Source organism: Equus caballus, chromosome 5 (genome assembly GCF_041296265.1).
Source record: "Equus caballus isolate H_3958 breed thoroughbred chromosome 5, TB-T2T, whole genome shotgun sequence".
Lineage (NCBI taxonomy): Eukaryota > Metazoa > Chordata > Mammalia > Perissodactyla > Equidae > Equus > Equus caballus.
Genome location: NC_091688.1, coordinates 41929686 through 41953383, shown reverse-complemented (window position 1 = coordinate 41953383; position 23698 = coordinate 41929686). Strand labels below are relative to the sequence as shown.

General features: G+C 48.1%; 1 protein-coding gene and 1 non-coding gene across 35 annotated transcripts in view; one reads left to right on the top strand and one right to left on the bottom strand.

Moving 5' to 3' along the window:
• The window catches only part of ADAR (adenosine deaminase RNA specific), a 44658-nt gene that overhangs the window by 3101 nt on the left and 17859 nt on the right, over positions 1-23698 (bottom strand). For 3 of the 34 annotated variants that reach the window (XM_070268089.1, XM_070268106.1, XM_070268107.1), the window contains exons 2-15: positions 17376-17657; positions 16237-17288; positions 14207-14390; positions 13547-13623; positions 12772-12916; positions 12452-12642; positions 5409-5634; positions 4976-5147; positions 4278-4371; positions 3464-3586; positions 3030-3163; positions 1156-1338; positions 559-671; positions 88-215 (exon numbers count right to left, since the gene is read on the bottom strand). In XM_070268089.1, coding sequence (XP_070124190.1) covers positions 88-215; positions 559-671; positions 1156-1338; positions 3030-3163; positions 3464-3586; positions 4278-4371; positions 4976-5147; positions 5409-5634; positions 12452-12642; positions 12772-12916; positions 13547-13623; positions 14207-14390; positions 16237-17288; positions 17376-17657 — 3104 coding nt within the window. Of the gene's footprint in view, positions 1-87; positions 216-558; positions 672-1155; positions 1339-3029; positions 3164-3463; positions 3587-4277; positions 4372-4975; positions 5148-5408; positions 5635-12451; positions 12643-12771; positions 12917-13474; positions 13624-14206; positions 14391-16236; positions 17658-17997; positions 18105-23007; positions 23328-23698 lie in introns of those variants that run through there. The other 31 variants (XM_023641082.2, XM_070268102.1, XM_070268104.1 and 28 more) reach the window with 22 other exon arrangements.
• LOC111773689 (U7 small nuclear RNA) lies at positions 13679-13740 on the top strand. Its single transcript, XR_002808383.1, has one exon. It is a non-coding gene; the product is annotated as a U7 small nuclear RNA (small nuclear RNA).

Below are 23698 nucleotides of genomic sequence, written 5' to 3'. Positions count from 1 at the left end.
ATTTCCCACCCGGATCAGAAAAGGCGGGGAGCCCTGGAGCTCTGGAAGGCGGGGCTCTGCTTCCACTGTGCTGCCCTCGCTCCTTACCCATCCACGGTGCCCCTGGTCCCATCCAGGATCTCTAGGTCATAGCCGTCAGCCAAACACCAGTTGACGCTCGTCTCCTTAGTCTTCCCGGATTGCCTTTTGGAATCGTATACGCTAACTCGGCCAACCTAGGAATCCCAGGAGCGACAGGACAAAGATGGGAACCTTTCAGGAAAAAGATTCTGAAGCAGGGACTCAAGACTCATAGGAAAGAGGGAGTGTGGGGTCGTGACCTTCCCCCCATTTTTAGGATTCTGTTTGGCTAAGACTCTAGACATACTAACCCCAACTCAGTTCAAATTAATTCCAGACTAAAAGAAGGAAAGCCCTGGGCATTCAAAAGGAGGAAAGGATAAGTTCTCGGGACACCAGCTAAGGCTCCCCTCACCCACAGTGTAAACTTTTACTCTGCCAATAGGACTGCTCGAAAAAGAGAAAAACATCAAGGGAAAAATGGATGGGTTATAGCACCTTGGGGTGGTTGACAATAAAGGGATGTCGCAGTCCATCCTCAAATGCAGTCCCATCTCTTGTCACACGACAGCAAATGGCACGGGTCAGATGCCCTTGGCTGAAAAGGTAACCTGAGTCCGAAAAAGAAATGCACACACCTGTGTTTGCACCAAACGCTGTCAAGAGGCAGAGGCATGTGGGGGGTCTGAAGGGACAAGCACAGTGGTCAAGACAGAGAAACAGCTCCCGTGTCAGGAAGCACCTCCTGAGCATGGCTACCGCGGATACACATGAGACCACAGCACACTGAAGCACAATAGATAAGGCTCCCAGAGAGCCCCAGGGCTGTGGAGGTCAAGGAAACAGGCTGCAGTTCTAAGCTGCTGCGTTTCTTTAATCCGTCTGGGAGAGACTCGCCAGGATGCTTTTACTTAGGCCTGCTGCTGCACACGCCAGGCTGCCCCTCCCAGCAGACTGGACCCTCAGAATCAGTTACTGACCACTGAAGCAAGCACAACTTGAGAAGGGGGGATGTCATGTGAGCACCTGGCAGCAAAGAATGCGGTTTGCTGGGATTTGGGCAGTAGCACGACAGACTGGCGATAGGTCCCTTACCCAGGGTGACAGATTTGAGATAGACAGGCTGCAGGAAGTGGGTCAACAGTGCCCCCTGCAGGCCAAGCACGTTCCAGCGTAGGATTTTGTCACTGCAGGACATGGTGCGGAGTCTCTCCCCGAGCCGAATGCCGTCCCACGTAGGCACAATGTCGCTGGACTCCACTGGGATTGTGCCTTCCCCTGTGTGAGAGGCTTGGGTCAGCCCCACAGGGGCCCCAGACCAAACCACTCCCTGGTGTGGTGTTACACTCCCCACACTTGGGCCACAGGCGACTCATTCCTTCATTCTTCATCTACTTCACAGCACCCACTGCGTGCTGGGCACCACACTTGGTGCTGGCAAACAACGGTGAGGAAAACCAAGTAAGCTCCTTGTCCTAGAACATTTGTGGGGGTGAAGGGATAGAAAGGGAACAGGACAGACTCCACATAAGTAAACCAGTAACTGCGTAAGAATTCTAAATGGCGACAATGCCCTGAAGGCTCTGAGGGAGCAGAGATGGAGGACAGCAAGGGGCGCCTCCTGGGTAGAATCTGTCAGGGGAGCTGAGACATGAAGGAGGAGAAGGAACAGCTAGACACAGAACAGCAAAAGCAAAGGCCCTGAGGCAGCAAGGGGTTTGGTTGGTCAGGGAGCTGACAAAGAGCCAGTGTGACTGAAGCACAGACTGGGAGTCTGCAGGTTTTGCTTTTACGTGAAGAGTGATGGGAAACCACTATGGGGGAGCATTTTTTTTTAAATAACAGCTTTACTGAGATACAATTCATCCATTTAAAGCATGCAATTCAATGACTTTTAGTATAGTCATCAAGTTGTGAAACCATCGCCCCCAAATGAAACCTGCTACCGTTAGCAGTCGCTCCCCATTTTCTCCCAAGCCGTCCCACCTTCAGCCCTGAGCGACCACTAATTTCTGTTTCTATGGATTTGCCTATTACCTATCCTAGTCTATGAATCTGCATTTCGTATAAATGGAATCATACAATATGTGTCCTTTGTGTTGGCTTCTTTCACTTCTTATAATGTTCTCAAGGTTCACCCATGTTGTAGCATGTATCAGTACTTCACTCCTTTTTATGGCCAAATAATATTCCACTGTACGGGTATAGCTCCTTCTGTTTATCCATTCATCAGCTGATGGACATCTGGGTTGTTTCCACTTTGGGGCTATTACGAGGAATGTTGCTATGAACATTCGTGTACTAGCTTTTGTGTGGACACGTTTTCATTTCTCTTCGGTATACACCCAGGAGTGACTGGCTGGGTCCTATGGTAATTCTATTTACACTCTAGGGTTTTGAGCCGGAAAAGTGACATGATGTGATTTATGTTTGAGGATCACTCTGATGACAGCAGAATGGCCTGGAGGGAAGAGGAGTGGACGTGAGGAGACAGTAAGGAGACATTGGAGGACAGTGGGGGAGAAGGAATTGGCAGACAAGGTGTGGAATCAGCAGCCAACTAGACCGGAGGGGGGAACCAGGCCCTTGCGTCGTCCTCTGTCAACTCCTCCGGCTTGGTTTTGCATCACTTTCCTCCTCCCTCCCCCGAGGTCATCCTATCCACCCATGGCTGTAAAGAACGTCAGAGGAGGAGGACTCCCGGACTTTCACTGGCAGTCAGGCTCTCTCCTGTGGGCTCTGGATGGGTACTTCTGCCTCCTATCTGATCTGGAGATCTCCCGAATTCAACTAGGAATCTTGGTCTTCCTCCAGACCTTCCCTGTTCCCAGGTTTTCCCTCGCTCTGTGAACAAGACCCTTGTTCCCCAGCAACTAAAGGCAAACAGCCGGCAGCGGTGCCCGTGTCCCTGTGATGGGCCTGGGGCTTTGCAGGGCCTTTTGTGGGAAGAGGGAGGATGTCTCACTCACCGTTCTCCACCTTGGTGCGGAGCTTGCCTTGTTTGGGGTTCTCAAAGACAGGGTAGTGGCGGGAATCAGTGCTCTCCACGGCACGGTCACTGCAGGACTTGTCAAAGAGGGCACCGTCCCCACATGGGGCCGTGCTGCAAAACAGAGGCATCTATTACAACTCACCTGTGCAGACATTTCTCTCCAATTTCCTGGGGCTCGAGAACAGTCCAATGTAGTAGAGGTGAGAGGGTTTTTCTGAAGCCCACCATAGGCTTCATAGGAGGTGGGCAGAAGTGTGTGTGAGTCATTCCACATAGCGGCATGAACCTCAAACACAGAGCTGAGTGTGGCCCAATGAATAAGCTCTGATTTATGGGCCAGGAGACCATTTGAATACCCAAACCAGGAAGCCAGGCAGGGCCCACTCTGGTGGCAACAGAGACTGTACAGACCTGATATAGAGGTGGAACGACACAGTCTTTTTTATTTGGAGCTTTTCTCCTCCCTTAGCAGGCTCAAAGATGCTATCCTTTGCAGTCTGGGGGTTGTATTTCATTAACTCACTGTAGAGAAACCTGTAAGAAGAAAGTCTGGTTAGGAAGACAGGTTTGATTCTGGGAATAGCAGTTGCTTCTATAATCTGACTTCAAGGAAAGAACACTAAGCCCCAAGTAAGGAACAGCCTTCATGGTGCAGACCTTTCACGGTTTCTCAAGTTGAAAGAGGTGGTGGAAAATTCTCCTTGGGAGGCCTCAGCACTGCTTAAAGCCAAGTTAGCCTTTCAGGTCAGTTTCATCTCTGCCAAGAGCTCCTCGCTCTGGCAGCTACGGGATTCTAGGGCAGAACAAACTGATCCAAGGACTACAGGAGGCTGTTGCTTCTCCCTGAGTCTCTCCCTTCATCAATTAAACACAAGGTGAACCAGAGGAGAAAGCTGGCAGGGCAGTTTACAGGTCCTCAAATGGAGATGGAAGGCTCCCTCATCCCTAAAGCCCTGAGGACCAAGAGGTCATTTGTGTTTTTAAAAAAGGGCATGAAGCAGAGTTGGAAGAAAGAGGGAGAGCACTTAACAGTAGGCTGAGTAGCGGGATGCAGCCCGAGTCACAGAAGGGATCGATTCCACGAGACAGGCTCAAATGGACGGGCGAAGCAAAGGCTGACACTGCCAAGTCAACGACCTGCCTGTCTGGTGGGTGTCAGAGCCACAATGACAGGTGGGCAGCGGAGGGGCAGCAAGGGGAGCGCCACCCCACAGATCTCGCTCACCTGATGAAGCCTCTCCGGGAGATGATCTCTGCATGGCAGTCATTGACGGTTTCGCCCTTTAGGCTTAGAGAATCTCCCTTCACACAGCGATTCCCTGCGAAGGCATTTAAAGCAAATGGGAAATTTCCAAAGGAAAATGATGGCTAGGGTAGAAGCTGTTTGTTCTTCAGGATTGAAAGCAGAAATAGCCTCAATTTATCAGATCCTGACTCCCATATCCTTTTCCCTAGGAAATGAGAATTCATTCCCCATTCTGAATTAACTGTAGTGAAAATGAAATACAAGAAGAGTCTTGAGCCAGCCCTGATGGCCTGGTGGTTAAAGTTTGGCAGGCTCCGCATCAGCGGCCCAGGTTCGGTTCCTGGATACAGAACCACACCACTTATCAGTTAGTAGCCATGCCGTGGTGGCGGCTCACATAGAAGAAATAGGACTTTTAACTAGAATACACAATTATGCACTGGGGCTTTGGGGAAGAAAAGAAAAACAAAAGAAGAGAGGAAGGTTGACAACAGATGTTAGCTCAGGGCAAATCTTTCCCAGCAAAAATAAATAAATAAATAAATAAAATAACTATTAAAAAGAAAATGTAGAGTCTTTTCTCCCAGCCTTAAACTTGCCCACACGGGACTCTGGGAGAGAATGAAAAGGATGTGCTTGCAGGGACCATGAGGGGCAGGTGGCAGAGCCTCTCTTACCTGTCCCCAGGCTGACCACGACACCCAGGTCCTCAGAGTCCTTCTTCATGATGATGGCAGCCAGGATCTTGCGGCCGAGCAAGGAGGGCTGGAAACTGTTGGTGAGAGCATTGAAGCACCGGTGGCTCAGCATGGCTATCTGGTCGTGGAAGGTGCTGCCAGTGAGAGGAAGCTGTGGGGACAGGAGGCGACGTGAGGGTCACAGAGCCTAGTCTGCGGCCACCATACTTCAGAGTGGGTACGGAGGTCAAGTTCTACTCCACGTGTGAGTCATCTTTCCCCCTCATACCTGGTGTCCCAGGTCTATGTTCTATTGAGGCTAATATTAAAGCCCAGGAATAATTCACACCACAGCAAGTTAAGAGCCAACTCCACCCAGGGAGGAGTTAGCAGGACCCCAAAAAAAGAGAGCACCAAAAGTAGACGTCTTAACTGTCTTTGGCTGTGCTTCGGGGGACCTTGAGAGGAGGAGCATAGTTCTTCTGAGACTGGCCCCTGTCACTGGGGTTACCTCTGTGAAACCCATGCGTTCTGCCTTCTCGTTCTCCCCAATCAAGACACGGAGAGCCGCATCTGCTGCTTCCTGCTTGCCTTGCTTCTTGCTGTGTGCGCAGACGGCTGGGAACCAGCGACCCCCAACTTTTGCTTGGTAAACGAACCTTTGGGATGAGAAGCAGGGAATAAAGACAAGCACCTGACCTTGATGGCTGTTCCTGGGAAGGGCTACTGTTGCTTCAGTTGCCAACATACGGACCCGTCACTCTCGGCAGCCCTGGTCCATTTTTTTTTTTTGGAGGAAGATTAGCCCTGAGCTAACATCTGCTGCCAGTCCTCCTCTTTTTTTACTGAGGAAGACTGGCCCTGAGCCAACATCTGTGCCCATCTTCCTCTCCTTTATATGTGGGACGCCTGCCACAGCATGGCTTGCCAAGCGGTGCCGTGTCCACACCCGGGATCTGAACTGGGGAACCCCGGGCCGCCAAAGCGGAACATGTGAACTTAACCACTGCACCACTGGGCTGTCCCCAATCAACAGCCCTGTTTCTAAGGCAGCACTTCCCAGACTTCGGACATTTGTGAATCACGGGGTGGTTTACGCTAGACCCAAAGATCACTTGGACTGTTAATTAATATTTTTCTCTAAATTGACTCTTTTTAAACGTACACACACTTAAAAAGGAAACTTCCTATCACTGCTGTTAATGAAAAACCATATCACTTGTCATAAATTGAAGGTGGCCATAAAACTGAATATGATAAAATCATGTTATTAAATTCTGACTAGCTACTATTGCCCGCAAAGGCTCTAGGCCTGTCTTTATTACAAAGAAAGCCTTACAAGTAGGGTCACTGGGGGGGGCGGGGCAGGCAGTGCTGCCAGCTTCCTGGCTGCGGACCTCCAGAAACAGAGGGAAGAACGTGATGGAGCAAAATGGCGTGGGCATCTACCAGACACGGTTTCCAGAATCCTAGCTTTCAACCAGATCCTAACCTGCTGGCTGGGAACCCAGCTCTGGATAATGCAACTGCATATAAGAAGGGCTTCAGTGGCAAGATTTATCAGCTCAGGCAGGAAAAGGAATCAATCTTTATGTTCAACCACACGAAACATCTCACTATTCCTTGCTCATTCTAAGCAGCGGAATGCCTTCACTCCTTTTTTGCCAATGCCCAGTTCATGCAGGCCAGTGGGCTAAAGTTCACTGAAGGAGAGGGACAGTGACATGAAAAGACACGGAACAGAAGGTGGGGGCCAAACGGTGTAGGATCTTTGCCTGAGGGATCCAGGAGAATTTCATGACTGTTCTATGTGTTTGAAAAGAATATGAACTGTTATGTACACAGATATACATATATACACAGACACACACAAACACACACACATATATATCTCCATGTATATATGATAAAGTTTGTCCAATATGGTAGCCACTAGCCACATGAGACTATGAACTTTAATTAAAATTCAATACAATTAATAGCTCAGTTCCTCAGTCGCACCAGCCACATTTCAAGTGCTCAATAACCACACATGGCTAGTGGTTAGCCTTCTAGTGGAATGCTGGGAACAAAAGCCCAACTGGAATGAGTTAAGAAAGTGAAGACAATGAGTCTAAACCATTTTTTTGAGAGGTTTGGCTGTGAGGGGAGCAGAGACAGGTGGGACCTGGAGGGAGATGTGGGGTTGAGGGAGGGTTTTAAAAGATGGGCATGGGCATGTTTACAGGCTGATGGGAAGATCCAGAGGAGGGAGCCACTGCTGACAGGGCGGGGGGGTGCCTGGAGGAGTAGATGGGGGGGGAGCAGGGAAGAGGGACAGGAGGAAGGCTCTCCTTGCACGCTGGTACACAGAAAAGGACAGATGCACAGATGGAGGGGGATTTGGTGATGGGAAGATAAGGTATGTGTCATATGATTATCGCTATTTTCTCAAGTAAGTGTGAAGTGAGGTCATCAATTTAGAGTGAGGAAGAAGGGTTTTGGTGGAAATTTTAAGAAAGAGGCAAAGGTCTGAACTAGTTTTCTCAGAGTAGGAAAGAGAATTTAGTATAAAAATACAGTAGGAAAAATGCTGGGAAGAGGGTAAAGCGGGGGTGTGGGGCAAGTGGCACTCCTTCTCAAAACCCTTCAATGGCTTCCCACTGCCTGTGTGGTAAAGAGGCATAACGTGGCTGACAAGGCCTGTGGGCCGGCCCCCAGGACCCCTCCATCTCATCCAGCATCAGGCCCCCCCTGTGCTCTCTGCTCCACCCACATGGGCTTCCTGCAGCCCCTTCAGCGGCTCTGCCCTCCTCCCACCACAGGACTTGCGGTGCACCATCTCCTTTGCCTGAACCCTCCCTCTTTCTCTTCTAACCATCGACAGGTCTCAGCTCAGGCATCACTTCTTGGGGAAGCCCTCCCCACCTTCCTACTAAGTCAAGTCATGTGTACAGAATCTCACTGCACCATGTGTCTCGAACACTTTTTTTTGAGGAAGATTAGCCCTGAGCTAACATCCATGCCCATCTTCCTCTCCTTTATATGTGGGATGCCTGCCACAGCATGGCCTGCCAAGCAGCGCCATGTCTGCACCCGGGAGCTGAACTGGCAAACCCCAGGCCGCCGAAGTGGAACGTGCAAACTTAAGCGCTGAACCACCGGGCCAGCCCCTCGAACCCTTGATAATACGTATCAAATATGACATACTACTTTTTCTTTTTTTTTGGTGAGGAAGATTTGCTCTAAGCTAACATCTGTTGCCAATATTCCTCTTCTTTTTGCTTCAGGAAGATTAGCCCTGAGCTAACATCTGTGCCAATCTTCCTCTATTTTGCATGTGGGTCACCACCACAGCATGGCTTGACGAGTGGTGTAGGTCCATGCCTGGCATCCAAACCCACGAACCCGGGCCGCCAAAGTGGAGTGAGCTGGACTTAACCACTGCACCACAGGGCCAGCCCCTGAGATCTTACATTTCTTTATGTGATTATTGATTAGTATCTGGCTCTTGTACTAACAAACAGAATGTACTCCATAAATATTTGTTGAATGAATGAATAAAGCAGGGAGACTGTTGCCATGGTTTAGGTGAGAGAAGAGAGTGGCTTAGCCTAGAGAGCTGACAGTGGAGGTGGAAAGAGAAGAAAAGGATTAGGATAGAAATTGCAGGTTTAATAAACAGAGCTTAAGGATGGTTTGGTTGAAGGAGGTGAAGGGGATATAGAAGTTGATCCCCAGGGTTTTGGCTCGAGCAACTGGATGGACAGTAGCATCATTCACTAAGATGGGAAAGACCAGGGGAAAAAGAGGTAAAAGGGACAAAAATCAAGAGTTCTGCTTCGGACGTGTTGTTAGAGATGTCTATCCAAGAAGACATGACAAGTAAACAGCTTGACAGAGGAACTGGGAGCTCTGAAAAGGTCTGGGCTAGAGATACAAATTTAGAGGTCTCCAGCATTTAGGTATTAAAAGTCACGAAATCAGTTAAGGTTGCCAAGAAGAGTAGAGAGAAAGGAAAAAAAGAGAACCCAGCAGAATTCTCATGAAGAAGGAAGTAACGTGTGTTATTGTACTAGATGGTAAATAAATGTAGCTGGTAAATTAAAATCTCCCCTCCTCCAGGCAACCTTCCTCCACTCCCCAGGAGACACTGGCTGCAACAAGCACATGTCCCCACCGCATGACCTCCATCTGGCACATTATAACCCTGTGCTGTGATTACGTGTATGTGGTACATTCAGGGGCAGGAGTTTTTCATTTCTTCAATCTAGTGCATAGTAAGTTCTTAAATTCTGAATGAATGACTGACATGCAGCCCTAGAAAGGATTTTATAGAAGATTTTATGGAAGAGAAAGAGGAAATGGACTGAACCTACTGCATGAAGGATGAAGTTAAAGATAAGGGGGCTTCCTGAGAGTGAAGACTGAACCAGGAGGAGGGCAGCTGTGGAGCCTGCCCCTGGATGGCTCTAACACGGGCAGACGCCCACTGCCCCCACTGCACCCTGCCACCAGAAGACGATAAGAGCTCCTTTTCTGGCCCCCAATAGGGTGAGTGTTCTAAATTGGCTCCCGCTGGTCAAAGAGCTAATATTTTGTATTATGTTAAATGCTCTTACATATTGATGAAGAGTAACAAGCCAAAAGGAAAATGGATAATGACAAGAACAGGAAGTTCACAGAAAAGGGAAAGACAGCACATAAAACTGAATAGATGAATAATATTACTTACTACTAAGACAAATTTAAAATAGTAAGATACCATTTTATGAGCCTTTCTTTGTAATGACTTTTTAAAATGGAAAAGCTAGATGCCACAGAAGTAAAAATTCAAATAGTTAAGTCTATAATGAAAAATAAGTGTCCATCCTTCCCCAGAAGCAGTTACCAGTTTTTTTTAATCCTTCAAGAAAATATTCTAGGTATACATAAGCACACTACTTATATGTCCTTCTTCACTTTACACCTAAGGTATCTGTCATATGATTATTGCTTTTTCATTAGGAATATACCCGAGAGATCATTTCATATAGACGTGTCTTACTCTTTTTTATGGCTCTATAGTATTCCTAAGTGTGGATGTACCATAGTTTACTTAACCAGTCTGCAAATGATGGATGTTTAGACCATTTCAAGTCTCCTGCTATTATAAACAATGCTGCAATGAAAATCTGTGTACTATGTCATGCACTGTGTGTGTGTGCACGCTGTGTGTATGTGTGAATTCCTAGAGATGGCATTGCTAGGCTGAAGGCATTGCTCTCTACCCATGGCTATAATTAGTGAATTATACCGCGGTTAATCACTGTTGCTTAAGTACGCTGAAGAAGTGTAAATTTTAAAGTGAGGCTGAGCACCTTTTAACTTATCAATAATTCATTGTTTCTTTTTCTGTGAACGTACAGGTCATATACTTTGTCTATTTTTCTGGTATATTTGAAAAGAACCCTTTACATATGAAAGAAATTAGCCTTGGGCTGTACTGTATTGCAAGTATTTCTTTCTCAGGTGATCCTGCTACTACACATTAATTTTTCTTGCAGTCATATTTCTGTCTTTTTCCTTTACAATTTTATGTTTTGTGTCTTGATTGGAAAGGCTTTTGCCACTTTAAATTTCTAAAACAAATCTGCACTTTTTATCTAGTGATTTTATGATTTCATTTATTTTACATTTAAATCCTGGATCCAACGGAATTTAGGTGTAGGGAAGGAGACAGACATTCAGCTGTGTTTTTTTTTTTCAGATGGATAGTTAGCAGTTTCAACACCATTGCCGAATAACCCATGGTTTCCCCCATTGATCTGAAGCCTCATCTTTATAATGGACAAAATTCCCATTTATATATCTCTACGTCTACTTTCAGTGGCTTCATTCTGTTTCACTGATCCGCCTTTCTATCCACATGCCAATACAACACAATTTTGACGTCTGCTAGTGCCAACACGCCTCATTACTATTTAAGAATTTTCCAAGCTATTCTTTCATGTTTATTTTTCATAGGAACTTCAGAATCAAGTTTTCTAGTTCTAAAACAAATAAATAAATTCTACTGGTGTTTTTCTTGGGATCACATCAAAGGTAGAGATTCATCCAGGGACAGCTGCTATCAGTAAATTAGATTTTTCTATCTAATAACAGTAGTTTTTCCCATTTACTCAAGTCTTGCTTTCTGTCCTTCAGTAGCACCTACTAAATGTAGCGCCTACATACTTCCTATTAGGAGTGTGCCTAGGTCATTTATCTTTTTAGTTGCTGTTGCAAATAGGGTATTTTCTACTATGTTTTCTACTTGCTTATTCTTGTATACAGAAAAGTACTTGATTCTTATACGTTATTTTGTAATCCCCTCCTCTCCTAATTTCTCCTTTGTCTCTAATATTTCTTCAGTTTTCTCATGAATATTCCAGGTATATAATCATATCATCTGTAAATAACGATACCGTTATCTCCTCTTTCCTCTCTTTCTATTTCTTTCTTTTCCTAAACTGATTGCATTAGCTAGCGTGTGTGTGTGTGTGTGTGTGTGTGCGCGCGCGCGTGCGTGTGCGTGTGTGTAGGTGACAGCTGGGCCAAAGGAAGAATGAGTGAGAATGAGCTTTTTATATTCAAATAATATTTATTTTGGATAGTCTATTACCTATAAAAAAAATGTACATGACCCATGGCCCAGAAATTCCACTCCTGAAAATTTACACTATAGACTAGGTCGCACCTGTAAGCAAAGACATACAGTCCAAGGATATTTAGTGCAGGAGTGTTTCTAACGGTGAGACCAAAACCAACCTAAATGTCACTGGAAGTTGGTTAAATAAATTACGTAAGGTGGGGGCTTTAATGGTAATAGCAACATTCTCTTTCTTAAACTAGGTGGTAGGTACACGGGTGTCTGTTTTATATCTTGGGTTTAATAAAACAATTTTAAAATTGTAAGCATCTATTCAATGAAATATTATGTAGTTGTTAAGAGAGTCTGATAGATCTATATGTGCTGATTTGTAGTGGTCTCTAAGACACATTGGTAAGTAAAGGAGTCAAGCTGTAGAACAGAAGATATGATATACACTTATTTTTGTTTAAAAACAAAAAGAAAGGAAAATGTGCTAATATATGCATGGAAAGTTCTAGAAGGACTCAAGAAATGGTAATAGTGTATGGGTCTGGGGAGGGAAACTAGAAGTCTGAGATTGAAAAAGTAGGCAATGAAAAGTCTCATTTCTATCAGCTTGAATGATTTTCTATGTACATATATATAGTCCCTTAAAAATTAAAATCAGTTAAAAAAATGAGGAAGGATCATGCTCACTGGAAGAGTGACTGTATTCTCAAGACAGCTGATCTAATATCTTCTAGGAGGCCATGGAGACAGGGTTGGACTCGTTTCCCTCAACGTGCCTCTCCTGTGACTCATGGCTAACGTACATCCTTTCTTTCCCTGGGTTACAGGCTGTCCCCACCCTGACACATGGCTGTAGCCAGGACTAGAACACTCACTTGGGCTCGTGAGGAGGTCCTGACTGGTCAACCAACTTGAACTCAGCAGCAAAGCCATGGGAGCGGGCATACTCTAACAGGCCGCCCACGGGGTTGGTGTTCAGGTATCTGACGAGCTCGCCAATCCTCCTGACCTTGTTGGGGATCACAGATTCCAAGTTATCAAGTGATTCCGTGTTCGTACTTCCAGGCTGAAGAGAATTAGCCAAACAAAGAGAAACCTTAAACACTTAAGGAAGCTCTGCAGGACTCACGGGCAATCCTAGGGCACTTAGTTGCTAAAAATGACCTGCATCTTTTGAGTAGGAAAATGGCCCCACCTGGTTATCGGAAGGTGTCGAGTTCGCTGCCTCCTCATGCAGGGCCTTCATGGCTTCCTCTGCAGCCATCTGCTTTGCCACTTTCTTGCTGGGGGCACTTGCAGTGGGGAAAGTATGGGTTCCCATTGCAACACAGTACTGGAACCTGACAGAGATGAAAGGAGAAGGATTAAAATGGCTTCGACTGAAGAGACTGACCTAGCCTTTGTCAGGTTGTCATCCTTTATAACTTGTAATTTCCTTGTGCACATCACCTCTGTGCCTTGGCTCACGCAGTCACTTCTGCCTTGAAGAGCCAGTGCCTTTCACCCTCCTCCTGCCCCCAGTCTCTCTCTGCCTGGCTGACCCTAGTTTCACCTCCTCCAGGAACCCTCCTCTTGAACATGTAAGTCTGCAGAGCCTCAGAGCACAGCATCTCAGGGATGCCCAGGTCTTGTACCTTTTGTCCCACCACCTACCGGTGATACTGCCAGCCGTGTACCTCCCTAGAGCTCAGTCCCTGCTTCGCTCTTTGAATCCCTACACCCAGATTCTCCGCTCCTCAAGCAGCAACCATGCCCTCAACGCCCCCCATTTTCCATATTGAACATAGGAGTGATTGCTCAGTGGAATAATCTGCCATCTCTGAGGGGACAAGGAGGAAAATGTATCTCTCTCTTTTGTGAGAAAACCTCAGCAGAGATACATGATACAAGAGATGTACTTGGGGTCATGGGCAGGGCCTTCTCTGGATAGGAGACGGAATTCACAGGAGCTCCCCAACTTGTGCACACACTCAAGCAATGTAGTGACGGGGTTCTTTCCAGAAAAGAAGGATGTTGCTGAAGGGGTGGTGGGCTGGGACTCTGCAGTCTGGAGAAAATGAGAGACAAAAAAACACAAACAAACGGACTAAGAAAACACTGGCTAGTGTTACAGCTCTTCTAGAATTTGTCTAGCAGGTTTTTTGGTTCTCACCAGAAGGCCCCCCGCAAAAAAAAAAGAAAAGGAAAACAAAACATCGGCTAGTCTATTGTAGCAGAGGGAGCGTGGACAGCTTCTTTTGGTGAACTACACGTTAGGGGCTGGCTTCCCAGAGAAAGAGGGCTGCAGGCATTCTCTAGGCCTTGCAGGAAAGGGTCAGTTATTTACACGTCCTGGGTCTCATTCCTTATCTGCCAAGAGAGGAGACTGGATTTGATAATCCCTAAGGTCTCTTTCAACTCTGAAATTCTAGAACTCCAGGTAGGTAGGGAGAGGGGCAAGAAGGGGAGCTGGGTATGAGAGAAGGAAAGGTGGGCTGGCAAGGTGGGGTAGAGGGAAGGGCAGGAAGCTGACTCCTGAGATACAGAGTGACTTCTTTAGGCCAATATTGTTTCAACAGAGTCAGTTAGAGTCCTGATACTTCACAGACATGGAAAGTGAACTGACACCTCCCAGAGGGCAGGACACCTACCTTCTCTGATTCTCTCTCCGTGGAATAGTAGTACGACTCTTCTGATCTTCCACTGTCCTTGGCTTTAGCTTCCTCAAGGAGAATTGTCATGGCTTTCATAGCTGCATCCTGCTTGGCCACTTTCTTGCTGCCAGCTTCAGCCGGGGGAAACTCTCGGCCACTGATGACGACTTGGAATTTAAATCTTGATGGAAAGTGATTAGACGTGTGAACACTAGTCTAGGCCATCCCTTCTGCCCTCTCCAGAGAGATCTTCGCCCTACAGTTTCCTGCTACACTAAGGGGACTTCTGACTTGTGGAGAAGGTGGAGGGTAGGCCAAGGGACTCCTGTCCTTTTGGAGGCTCAGCCTGTCCCTACTTTTTGGAAACAAAGCAGCCAGTGACTCTCGCCCCATCGCTCATTAGAGCAAACATGGCTATAGGTGATAAGAAACTGGCTGGGGGGAAAACCCACTATCTCTGAGCAGTGAATTAAGGTAAAGTCTGCACAAAAAACGATGAGCTAAAGTCACCCTTACAGTCTTGTTAGCAACCAAAAAGCCTTCATCCTAAAGCAACTGAGGCAGACTGGCCACCTCAAGGGCATTTCCTACATAAAGCCAAGAGGCATCGCACGCTCCCCAGACACCTACAGGGATCAGACTCCTACCACTTCCTGCGGGCTGTTTTTGCTGCCAACCTCCCCTTAGAGATATACCACTCTTCCGGTCTGCTGTGAGCCACTCTACAGCTCTATTTGTCTGCAGCCTGAGATGAAAGGAATTTGCCCTTGTTACATGGAAAACCAAAAAGCATTTGTTCTAGGCCTCTGGACTCAGCTTAGGCCTCCTTTGTTCCACCTTTCAAATTTGCTCAGCTCTTTGCTCAATGTGGGATTTCATTTAGGAAAGTAGGTCAGATTTCCTATTCCCTGAGTCTCCCGAAATATTTGAACATGGCGTCAATGTTTCTTATGGCTGGAGTACAAAGAAAGGTTAAGCACAAAACCCACTGTTCTTCCTCAACTCTGGGAAGGGGGACAGAGGGAAAAGAAAGAGAATGATGGCCATCCAGCCTCTACTTCAAACGGAAACAAACCAGTCCTGGACCTGCCAGCTTCTGGACAGAAACACCCCCTTTTCCTACCAGCTCTTCGGCAACACCATCTCAGTGTCGTTAAGACGGTCAAGATAAGGAATAAGGCTCACAGCTGGGAATACCCTCAGGGCCCAGCCTGCAGCTAACGGAAAGGTTAGTGGAATTCTCTCCGTCTTCTCCAGGGCACTCCCTCAAGCTTCAATGGATTCAGCTCTCCTCTAGGCCCTTCAGCAGCTCTTTCTCAGCCCACCTGTCTTCCTCAATCTGTCCACTGGCCTGTAGAAGATCTATGGTCCAGGGCCCGGCCAGCTGCCTGAGTGAGGTAATTTCTGATTTCACAGCTTAGGAGCAGCAGCAAGTGCTAGCCCACCCATCTGTGCAGAGGAGGTGTGTAAAATTAGAACCACCACCTTCAACAGCCAGGCAGCCATGCACACTCTACACCACCCTTTCCCTACAGGAGCTGAGCGGTGGGGCGGGCAGGAGCGGGGTGTGGACCTACTGCTGCTTAGCAGCACAACCCACCCTTACGCTCTGTGTGCAGCCTGCTCCAACCCACCTGTTCCTGTACCTCTCTGGGGAACCTGGCTTAGGGAAAAGGGGGATGGCACATGGAAGGGGGTGGGAAAAGAGTCAAGTCTTCATTACCTCTGGCCTTAGGAGGCAGGCATGACACTGATGCATGAAAGCTAATCATGTCCAAAGCAGCTTCATTTTAGCCAACAGAGTCAACCTCCCCCTTGCTCAGCCAAGATTCTGGCTGGTCCGAGGTCTACATTCCCTGCTCAAGATCTGGAGGAAGGGCCACAAGGGTGATTTAGCCAAAAGGCAGAAAGAAAGAGGAAAAAGACAGGGGCCACCAAACGGCACTGCTCACGAGTCAGCTGAGACTGCGTCAGGAGCAAGGGCGCCTGACCCCAACCCGAGGTACGATTCCTGGGTGGTCTCTTACCGAGGTTCATGGGGCGGTCCACTCTGCTCTATCAAGTTGAACTCACAGGTCTGACTAGCGAACTGAGCATATTCTAACAGCCCGCTGATGGGGTTCTTCAGCTGGCACTCTGTCAGTTTCTTGTAGGGTGAACACCGTGGCAAGCCATGACTGTAGAAGGAGGGCATCTCCATGATGGCTCGAAACTCACCTGGTGCTGCGTGGATACTATTCAAGTCATCTGGGATGTCATCTGTGGCCCACTGGCCATTTTCAAAGTCAACATACCCTGTTTTTGAGGGGCCATTGTCATGAACAGGTGGTTTCAGTTTTATTGGTTCCGGTGTGACCTCTTGCCTATTTTCTAACTTTATGACAGGTTCCTGCCCATTCTCCACTTTTTCTGTGGTTACCGCATTGTTTGCGGCCTCTGACTCCGTGGGTAAGTTACAGGTGGGGAGCTCTACGTTTCTTTTGGTCTCAGGGATAGCAGCTTGAGTGGTTTCAGGAGTACTGTTCGTATTTCTCTTGATCTGTATCCTCTCCCGCTTCTTGTCAGTCAGATACCATATGGGAGGGGTTGTCCCTTGCCTGTAGACATCCCCCTGCATTTCTAAGTCAATCAGCACGGCGTTAACATCGCGGGCCTTGGTGAGGCCAATATTTTTGGCCAAATTCAGGGCAGAGGAGTTGGACACGTTAAATAGGTAGTCACAGATTTTCTCCTTGATCTCAGCCATGTCAAAAGGCTCAGGAGGATCTTCCAAGTCAGACGTGGGAATACTGTCTTCAGCTTCCCAGCTGGGGTCTGAGTTTGGAGCTCCCCGGCTACAAATGTCTGCTCTCACTGGGCTGTGCTGGTTCCAAGGCTGACCCGAGACGGCAAGTCTCCACAAAGGGGGTGTTCCTGCTTCCTGATGTAGCTTACCCTTCTTTGCCAGAGAGTATAAAGCACGATTGATTTCCTTCTTTGGGACTTCGAGCTTCACAGCCAGAGCTCGCGCTGTGGTGAGGTTCCCTTCCTCAAGCTCCTCTAAGATCCTTTGTTCCTGATCCTGGCCGATATGCAGTCCCTGGAAATGTGAGGAAAGCCTATCAACACCTCTCCATGGCAGAATCCTGCCACGTGGGAAAGGATGCTGGAACCCTCTCTGGTGTACCTGACTTCTGGGAGGCACGCCCCTGGGGATACCCCAGAACTGCTGTTGCCTGCCTCTGGCAGGTGGTCCTGGAAACCTTGGCCAGAGTTCAGGGAGGAACAGCGGCAGTGACGGTGTCTGCTTTCCAGTGAGGGGGGCTTCAGGGAGCCGCCCCTTGAGAAACTCTATTTGCTGGAGCTGGAAACTATTGGGACAAGATCCCAGCCCTGGCTGCTGGTGTCTGAACGTGCTGTGCTCATAGCCTTGAACTGGATGGGGCTGGTATCTGTTGAGGGAACAGCCCTGCAGAACAAGAAGATGGAAAAGAAAGTGAATTAGGACTGCAGCAGTGAGCCTGTCCTTCTCCCTGCCTGGGGGGCTGCACCTGATTCCTAACGGGCTGACAAGACACTGGGATGTGGCCTTGTGACCCAGCTGTGGTGGCTTGCCCACCTTGTAAGTACTGTCCGGGGACTCAGCAACGGGAAGAGAGGGGAGCAGGAGGTAAAATGCACAGAGCACCCAGGAGCACACAGGGGCTGACACCTCAGCATAGCCTCTCCAGCAACCTCACTCTTTTCCCTTAGACAAAATTTTAGGGAGTTGAGAATGAATCTTTCCACTCATTAAAAAATTTACCCACCAGGGGCTGGCCTGGTGGTGCAGTGGTTAGGTTTGCACACTCCACTTTGGTGGCCCACGGTTCGCTGGTTCGGATCCCGGGTGCACACCTATGCACTACTTATCAAGCCACGCTGTGGAAGGCGTCCCACACATAAAGTAGAGGAAGATGGGCACAGATGTTAGCTTAGGGCCAGCCTTCCTCAAAAAAAAAAAAACCCTTTTAAAATCAGAAAAACAAATAAATGTTATTTTGTTTTAAAAACAAACAAAACCAGAACAATAACCTAAAAATGCCAGGGGACCAGGGATTAGACCACTGCACAGCTCCCTTGTCTCTCAAATCTGTCACTTGGATGACTAGAACAAAGAGCAAACGGTCAGTGGGCTGGATGAACTGGAACCCCAGTCCTCCCCAGCTGTAACAGAGGATGCCCCCCTGCTAGGGAAGGGCAGAGGAGCTCACAGGTTCATCTGCTTGCTGCTGCCATTCCAGGAGGCCCAGAATTTGGTTTTAGGGGAGCTGGATGGTTTCCTTAGAAGTACGGGTCAGTGTGGTGCCCAGGCTTGGAGGGGACATTTCCCTAACCACCCAGGCTCACTGCATGTGTGCAGCTGGCAGGGTCTATTCCTGGACAGCTGAGCCCCATCCTCCACACTCCCTTAGCTACCTCCCGATAGCTGCTTCCACCGCACATCCTTCAGAACCCCACCCTGCAGAGCGCAGGCAATCCTATACTCTCACATATTGCCACACATTTACCAGAACACGGAGCACTTCCTTCACCCACACAGACCAGTGCTCCTCCTCTCTCCCCGGTACCATTCACCGGAGTGGGGTGGAGGCAGGACACACTTATGGGACCCAGGGTGGGGGGCCGCCACCTAGGAACAGTGTTTTCTCGTGCTTCCATCCCTAATTCTCCTGAAGGCTACAGGGATCCGCAGGCAGCGGTGCCCCCTCCGTTAGTAACTTCAGCCCTCCTCCTCACATGCCCGTCACAATGAGGGGATCCAGCACTCTTGCCACTCATGCTCATGGGAGCCTGGCTGCGGAATTTCTTACTGTTCTCTCCCAGTGACTGCCACCTCCGCCTTCCAGTCACACGAGTGGCTTGCCCCAATTCCTCATTCGATCTCACTGTTACTCTAGCCAGAGCCACCACCAAACCTCAAACCCCTTTTCCAGGGGTTTGTAACTCTTTTCCAGGGGTCAGTAAACTTTTTCTGTAAAGGGCCAGATGGGTCTTCAATTGTAGCACAAAAGCAGCCACATACAGTATGTGAAACTTCATTCACAGAAATAGGCGGAGGGCTGCACTTGGCCTGTGGGCTGCAGTTTGCTCTCTCCTGCTCCTTCCGATGGCAACTTCCCTGTGTTTCTACAACTCCCGCTCCTTACCCTCGTGGGACCTGCGGCTCACATGACCCCACTGCAGCTGTGGGTCAGCTGCTCCCAATCCTTCCCCATTCTAGCTTCACACACCTCCTCATTCAGCCTGGATCTCATGGTTAGTCCATCCATGGCCCACTGCCTCCTTTTCCTGTTCCAAACCGTCCCAGTGGGGCTGGAGAAGGACAGTGACTCACTAATGGGGCCAAATAAATTCTCCTCTTGAACTTAGTTAGGTTTCACTGCTGTTCGGCGGTCAACATGGTTCAACACACACACACTGGCTCACTGTGGACTGAGCTCTCTTCTTTAAAAATTCTCCTCCCAGGGTTTGATGACTCAGCATCAAAGGTCTCCTCTCACCTCTGTTTTTCCTTCTGTCTGCCCCTGTCCCTTTCTTCCACCCCTTACCTATCATCGGTCCCCAGGGTTTTGTCTAAAGATCTCTTCTTCCTTCCCCAGGTTGAGTTCATCCACCGCCCCAAACCAAACTAGGCCTGTGAAGAAACAGTGATTAAATTCTATTATCTCCAGCCACCACCTTGTGCTGAAGCATAAGGCTTGAATTTCCAAATGCCTAGACAACCTGGCCACATAGACATCCTGCCATTGCCTCAACCACCACATAATCTGGACTGAATTAATCTTTCCCCTCAACCCAGTCTCCTGCTCTTCTTATTAGTGCTAATGGCATCATTCTCCTCTTAGTTATTAAGGCTAGGAACCTGAGTCATCTTTGCTGCCTACCCGCATTCCTTCTTCGGCTCCCACATTTAATCAGGTAGTTGCCAAGTCCTATCTTGTCTACCACCTCTGTATTTTCTCTTAAATGAGTCTTCTTCCAGTTCCAGCCCTTCATTACCTCTCACCTGGGCTACCACAAGCACCTCTCATCTTTCCATGCCTCCACATTCCAACCCAACGTGCCTGCATCTCCCTCTACTGCCACCTGTTACAACTCTGACCCTCCCCTTAAGGTCTCCTTAAACGCTACCTTCTTCAGGAAACTTCTGACGCCCACCTCTCCCAGCCCACACGACTTTCCTTTCCTTGAATGCCTCCCACTCAGCACCTGTTACACTGCTCACTTTACCTTATCAGAGCTACTGATTATTTTTTTTTGAGGCCTGAGCTAACATCCACTGCCAATCCTCCTCTTTTTGCTGAGGAAGATTGGCCCTGAGCTAACATCTGTGCCCATCTTCCTCTATTTTATACCTGGGATGCCTGTACAGCATGGCTTGATGAGCAGTGCGTAGGTCTGTGCCTGGGATCTGAACCAGCAAACCCCGGGGCCACTGAAGCGGAGTGTGCAAATTTAACCACTACACCACTGGGCTGGCCCCTACTTTTAATGACACACATAGACCGTAGTGTATCTGAAAGATGATTAACAATATTAGGTGCCCTAGAAATTATACTCAACTCACCACTCCCAATATTCCCCAAGTAGTATTGAGGAGGGGCTGCAGTTGACTCCAGGGAGACAAGGACTATGCTTCAGTTATCCTAGCATCCCCAGTACCTAAGACAGTACCTGGCACAAAGCTGATCCTGAACCACGTTTGTTGAATTAACGACTGTACAAACAAGACATCCCGGGGCACACAATCCCGTCTCTTTCCTTGCTCCTCTTGCTGCACCGCGCCCCTACCTGAGGTGCATATGTGTACAGAGGGTGAGCGCTCAGTTTACAGCCCCAAAGTAGAGGGGGCTTCAAGGGTTTTCTGATTGGCTCTCTGAGTGACTTTGGTAAAAGAACTTTGTTTCAAAGTGGTTAAAGTCACTTTGCAGCTAAACGATTTCTAGATTTAAACTGCTATCACTTGGCCAAAACCTGCAAAATATCTGAATGTCCATCAAGAGTTGCATAAATCATGACACATTCATGCTATGGAACGGTACTCACGGTTTCTTAAAAAAATGTTACAATCTATTTGTAGTCACCTGGAGAAAATTTAGGAAGGATATAATGTTAAATTAAACAACAATAAAGTAAGTTGGAGAGGAACATGTATGCTATAATCCCTTTTTTGTAAACAAAAGAAAAAACCCATGAATATGTGTGTGTGTGCATGCTAGAATGAACACAGAGAAAATAAAGAAGGAAAGGACACATGAATTTGTTAACAACAGTTACTTCAGGGAAAAATTAGAGGGAAATTATTAATTTCTTCTTTATACCTCCTTAAGTCCCCTAAAAGCCAAGCCAAACCAGCACTTGAGAACAGCCACTGGGAGAGCCGATGAACGGAGCGAGAGGAGGAAACCGGGCGACCACCCCTGGCTGATCATTCTAAATCCCTCAACAGCTCCACGTGTCCACTTCACGTCTATTTACTACACAAAGTATGTAACAAGTCATTTAACATGTACTGTCCTGCAAAATTTCACTTTAGTCGTATACATTTAGATGAGCATCTTTACCACATGGGCTCTATAGCATAACATATTGGTATGCATGAAGAAATGCTTTTCCTTCAAGTCAGGTGTCCCTAATCCTTTAAAGGGACATATATATGGGTACATGGGTAAAATTTACCTTTTTTAGGGTAAACTATGGGTGTTGACTATATAGTCAAAGCACATGTAGCCTTATAACTCTCACCACGATTAAGATACAGAACATTTCCATTTTCCCAAAACGTCTTCTCATGCATTTTGCAGTCAACTCCTTCCCCGACATCCAGCCCCTGGCAACCATCCATGTTTTCTGTCCCTCTAGCTTATTTCTTCCAGGATGTCATATAAATGGACTCACACAGCATGTGTCTTTTGAGTCTAGCTTCTTTTGTTTAGCTTATGCACTTGAGATTCATCCATGCTGTTGCATGTGTCAGCTGTTCCTTCCTTTTTCGTTTTGGTGAGGAAGACTGGTCCTGAGCTAACACCTGTTGCCAATCTTCTTCTTTTTGCTTGAGGAGGATTCTGCTGAGCTAACATATGCGCCAATCTTCCTCTATTTTGTACGTGGGATGCTGCCACAGCATGGCTTGATGAGCCATGCGGAGGTCTGCGCCCAGGACCTGAACTGGGGAAACCCAGACTGCCAAACAGAGAGCAGGAACTTAACCACTACACCACCAGGCGGCCCCCCATTTTTTTTCCTTTTTCCCAGAGCAGTAGTCTATTATACGGATGTATCTCAGTTTGTTCATCTAATCATTTGTTGAAGGACATTTGGTTTTTTCCAGTTTTTAGCAATAATGAATAAAGCTGCTATAAACCTTCTCTTACAGGTTAAGAAAGGCTATTTTTCATTCCCCAAAGCCTTCAGGAAGTGAAAGGGGCAGAGGAGACTACTAAAAGCATGTTGCCTAAGCGGGGCTCAGGGGCCGGGGGCAGAAACCGGATCCTAGCAGAAAGGCCCTGACCGAGGCCCAGGCCTTGCTCCTGGGACGGAGGTGCATTTTCCCTCACAGCCTCTTCCACGCGTTGCTCAACACTGCAGAATTAATTACCACGCTACAAATTCTGGAACAGCAATTTTCTTGGCAAGAACACATACACAGCCCCCTACTCTCACTCACTCACAACGCACGTATGTCGCGACTAAACCACAGCGCAAGTGAGGCTGAAGACGAGCCCCGGGCGGGCGGGGGAGTCCGGGCGGCCCAGGCTCGGAGGCCGCAGGCTTACCTGCCTCGGGTCCATGGCGCCCGGGAGGCATGTCCCGGCGCCCCGCCCGCCGCACGGCCGGCCGCCCCCTCGCTGCTCCCCGACACCAGGGGCGCCTCGGGGGTCGGGACGGGAGAAGGCTCGCGCTGGGCCGCCGGGCGAGCTGGGCTGCGAAATGGCTCCGGTTCAATTTCACTTTCGTTTCTTCCGAAGGACTTCCCCTTCCCTTCCCTTCGGAAAGTTCGGCCGAGGGGAGGGGTTTGGGCAAAGCGAGCAGGAGCTGTCTGGTTTCACGCCCGTTACAAGTCTAATCCTTTCCTTGCATGAGAGCCGGGTAAGATACTCTTTCTTTAGGAAAACAGCTATAAATACTGAGCTCATAATTCCCCTCACATGGCCCTCTCAGCAATACACGGGATAAAGCAAAAGCAAACAAAGACCCTGCGAACCAAGCCGGGCACTGGAGGGACACGGGGCTCTGTCCTCTGCCCCGTCCGCACTGACTGGCCGTGTGTCTCTGGAGTGGAAGGCGGGTGGGGTGGGGGCGCAGAGCTCTTCGATGACTAACGTCCCACTGTGGACTATGTATTCATATTCCTAACATATTCTAAACACACGTGAACCGCTAACAGCAAAGTTATAAACAAGCGAACTGTTTATACTGTTTAATAGCAAACTGATAAAAAGCAAGACAATGCGAACGGTAACTGCA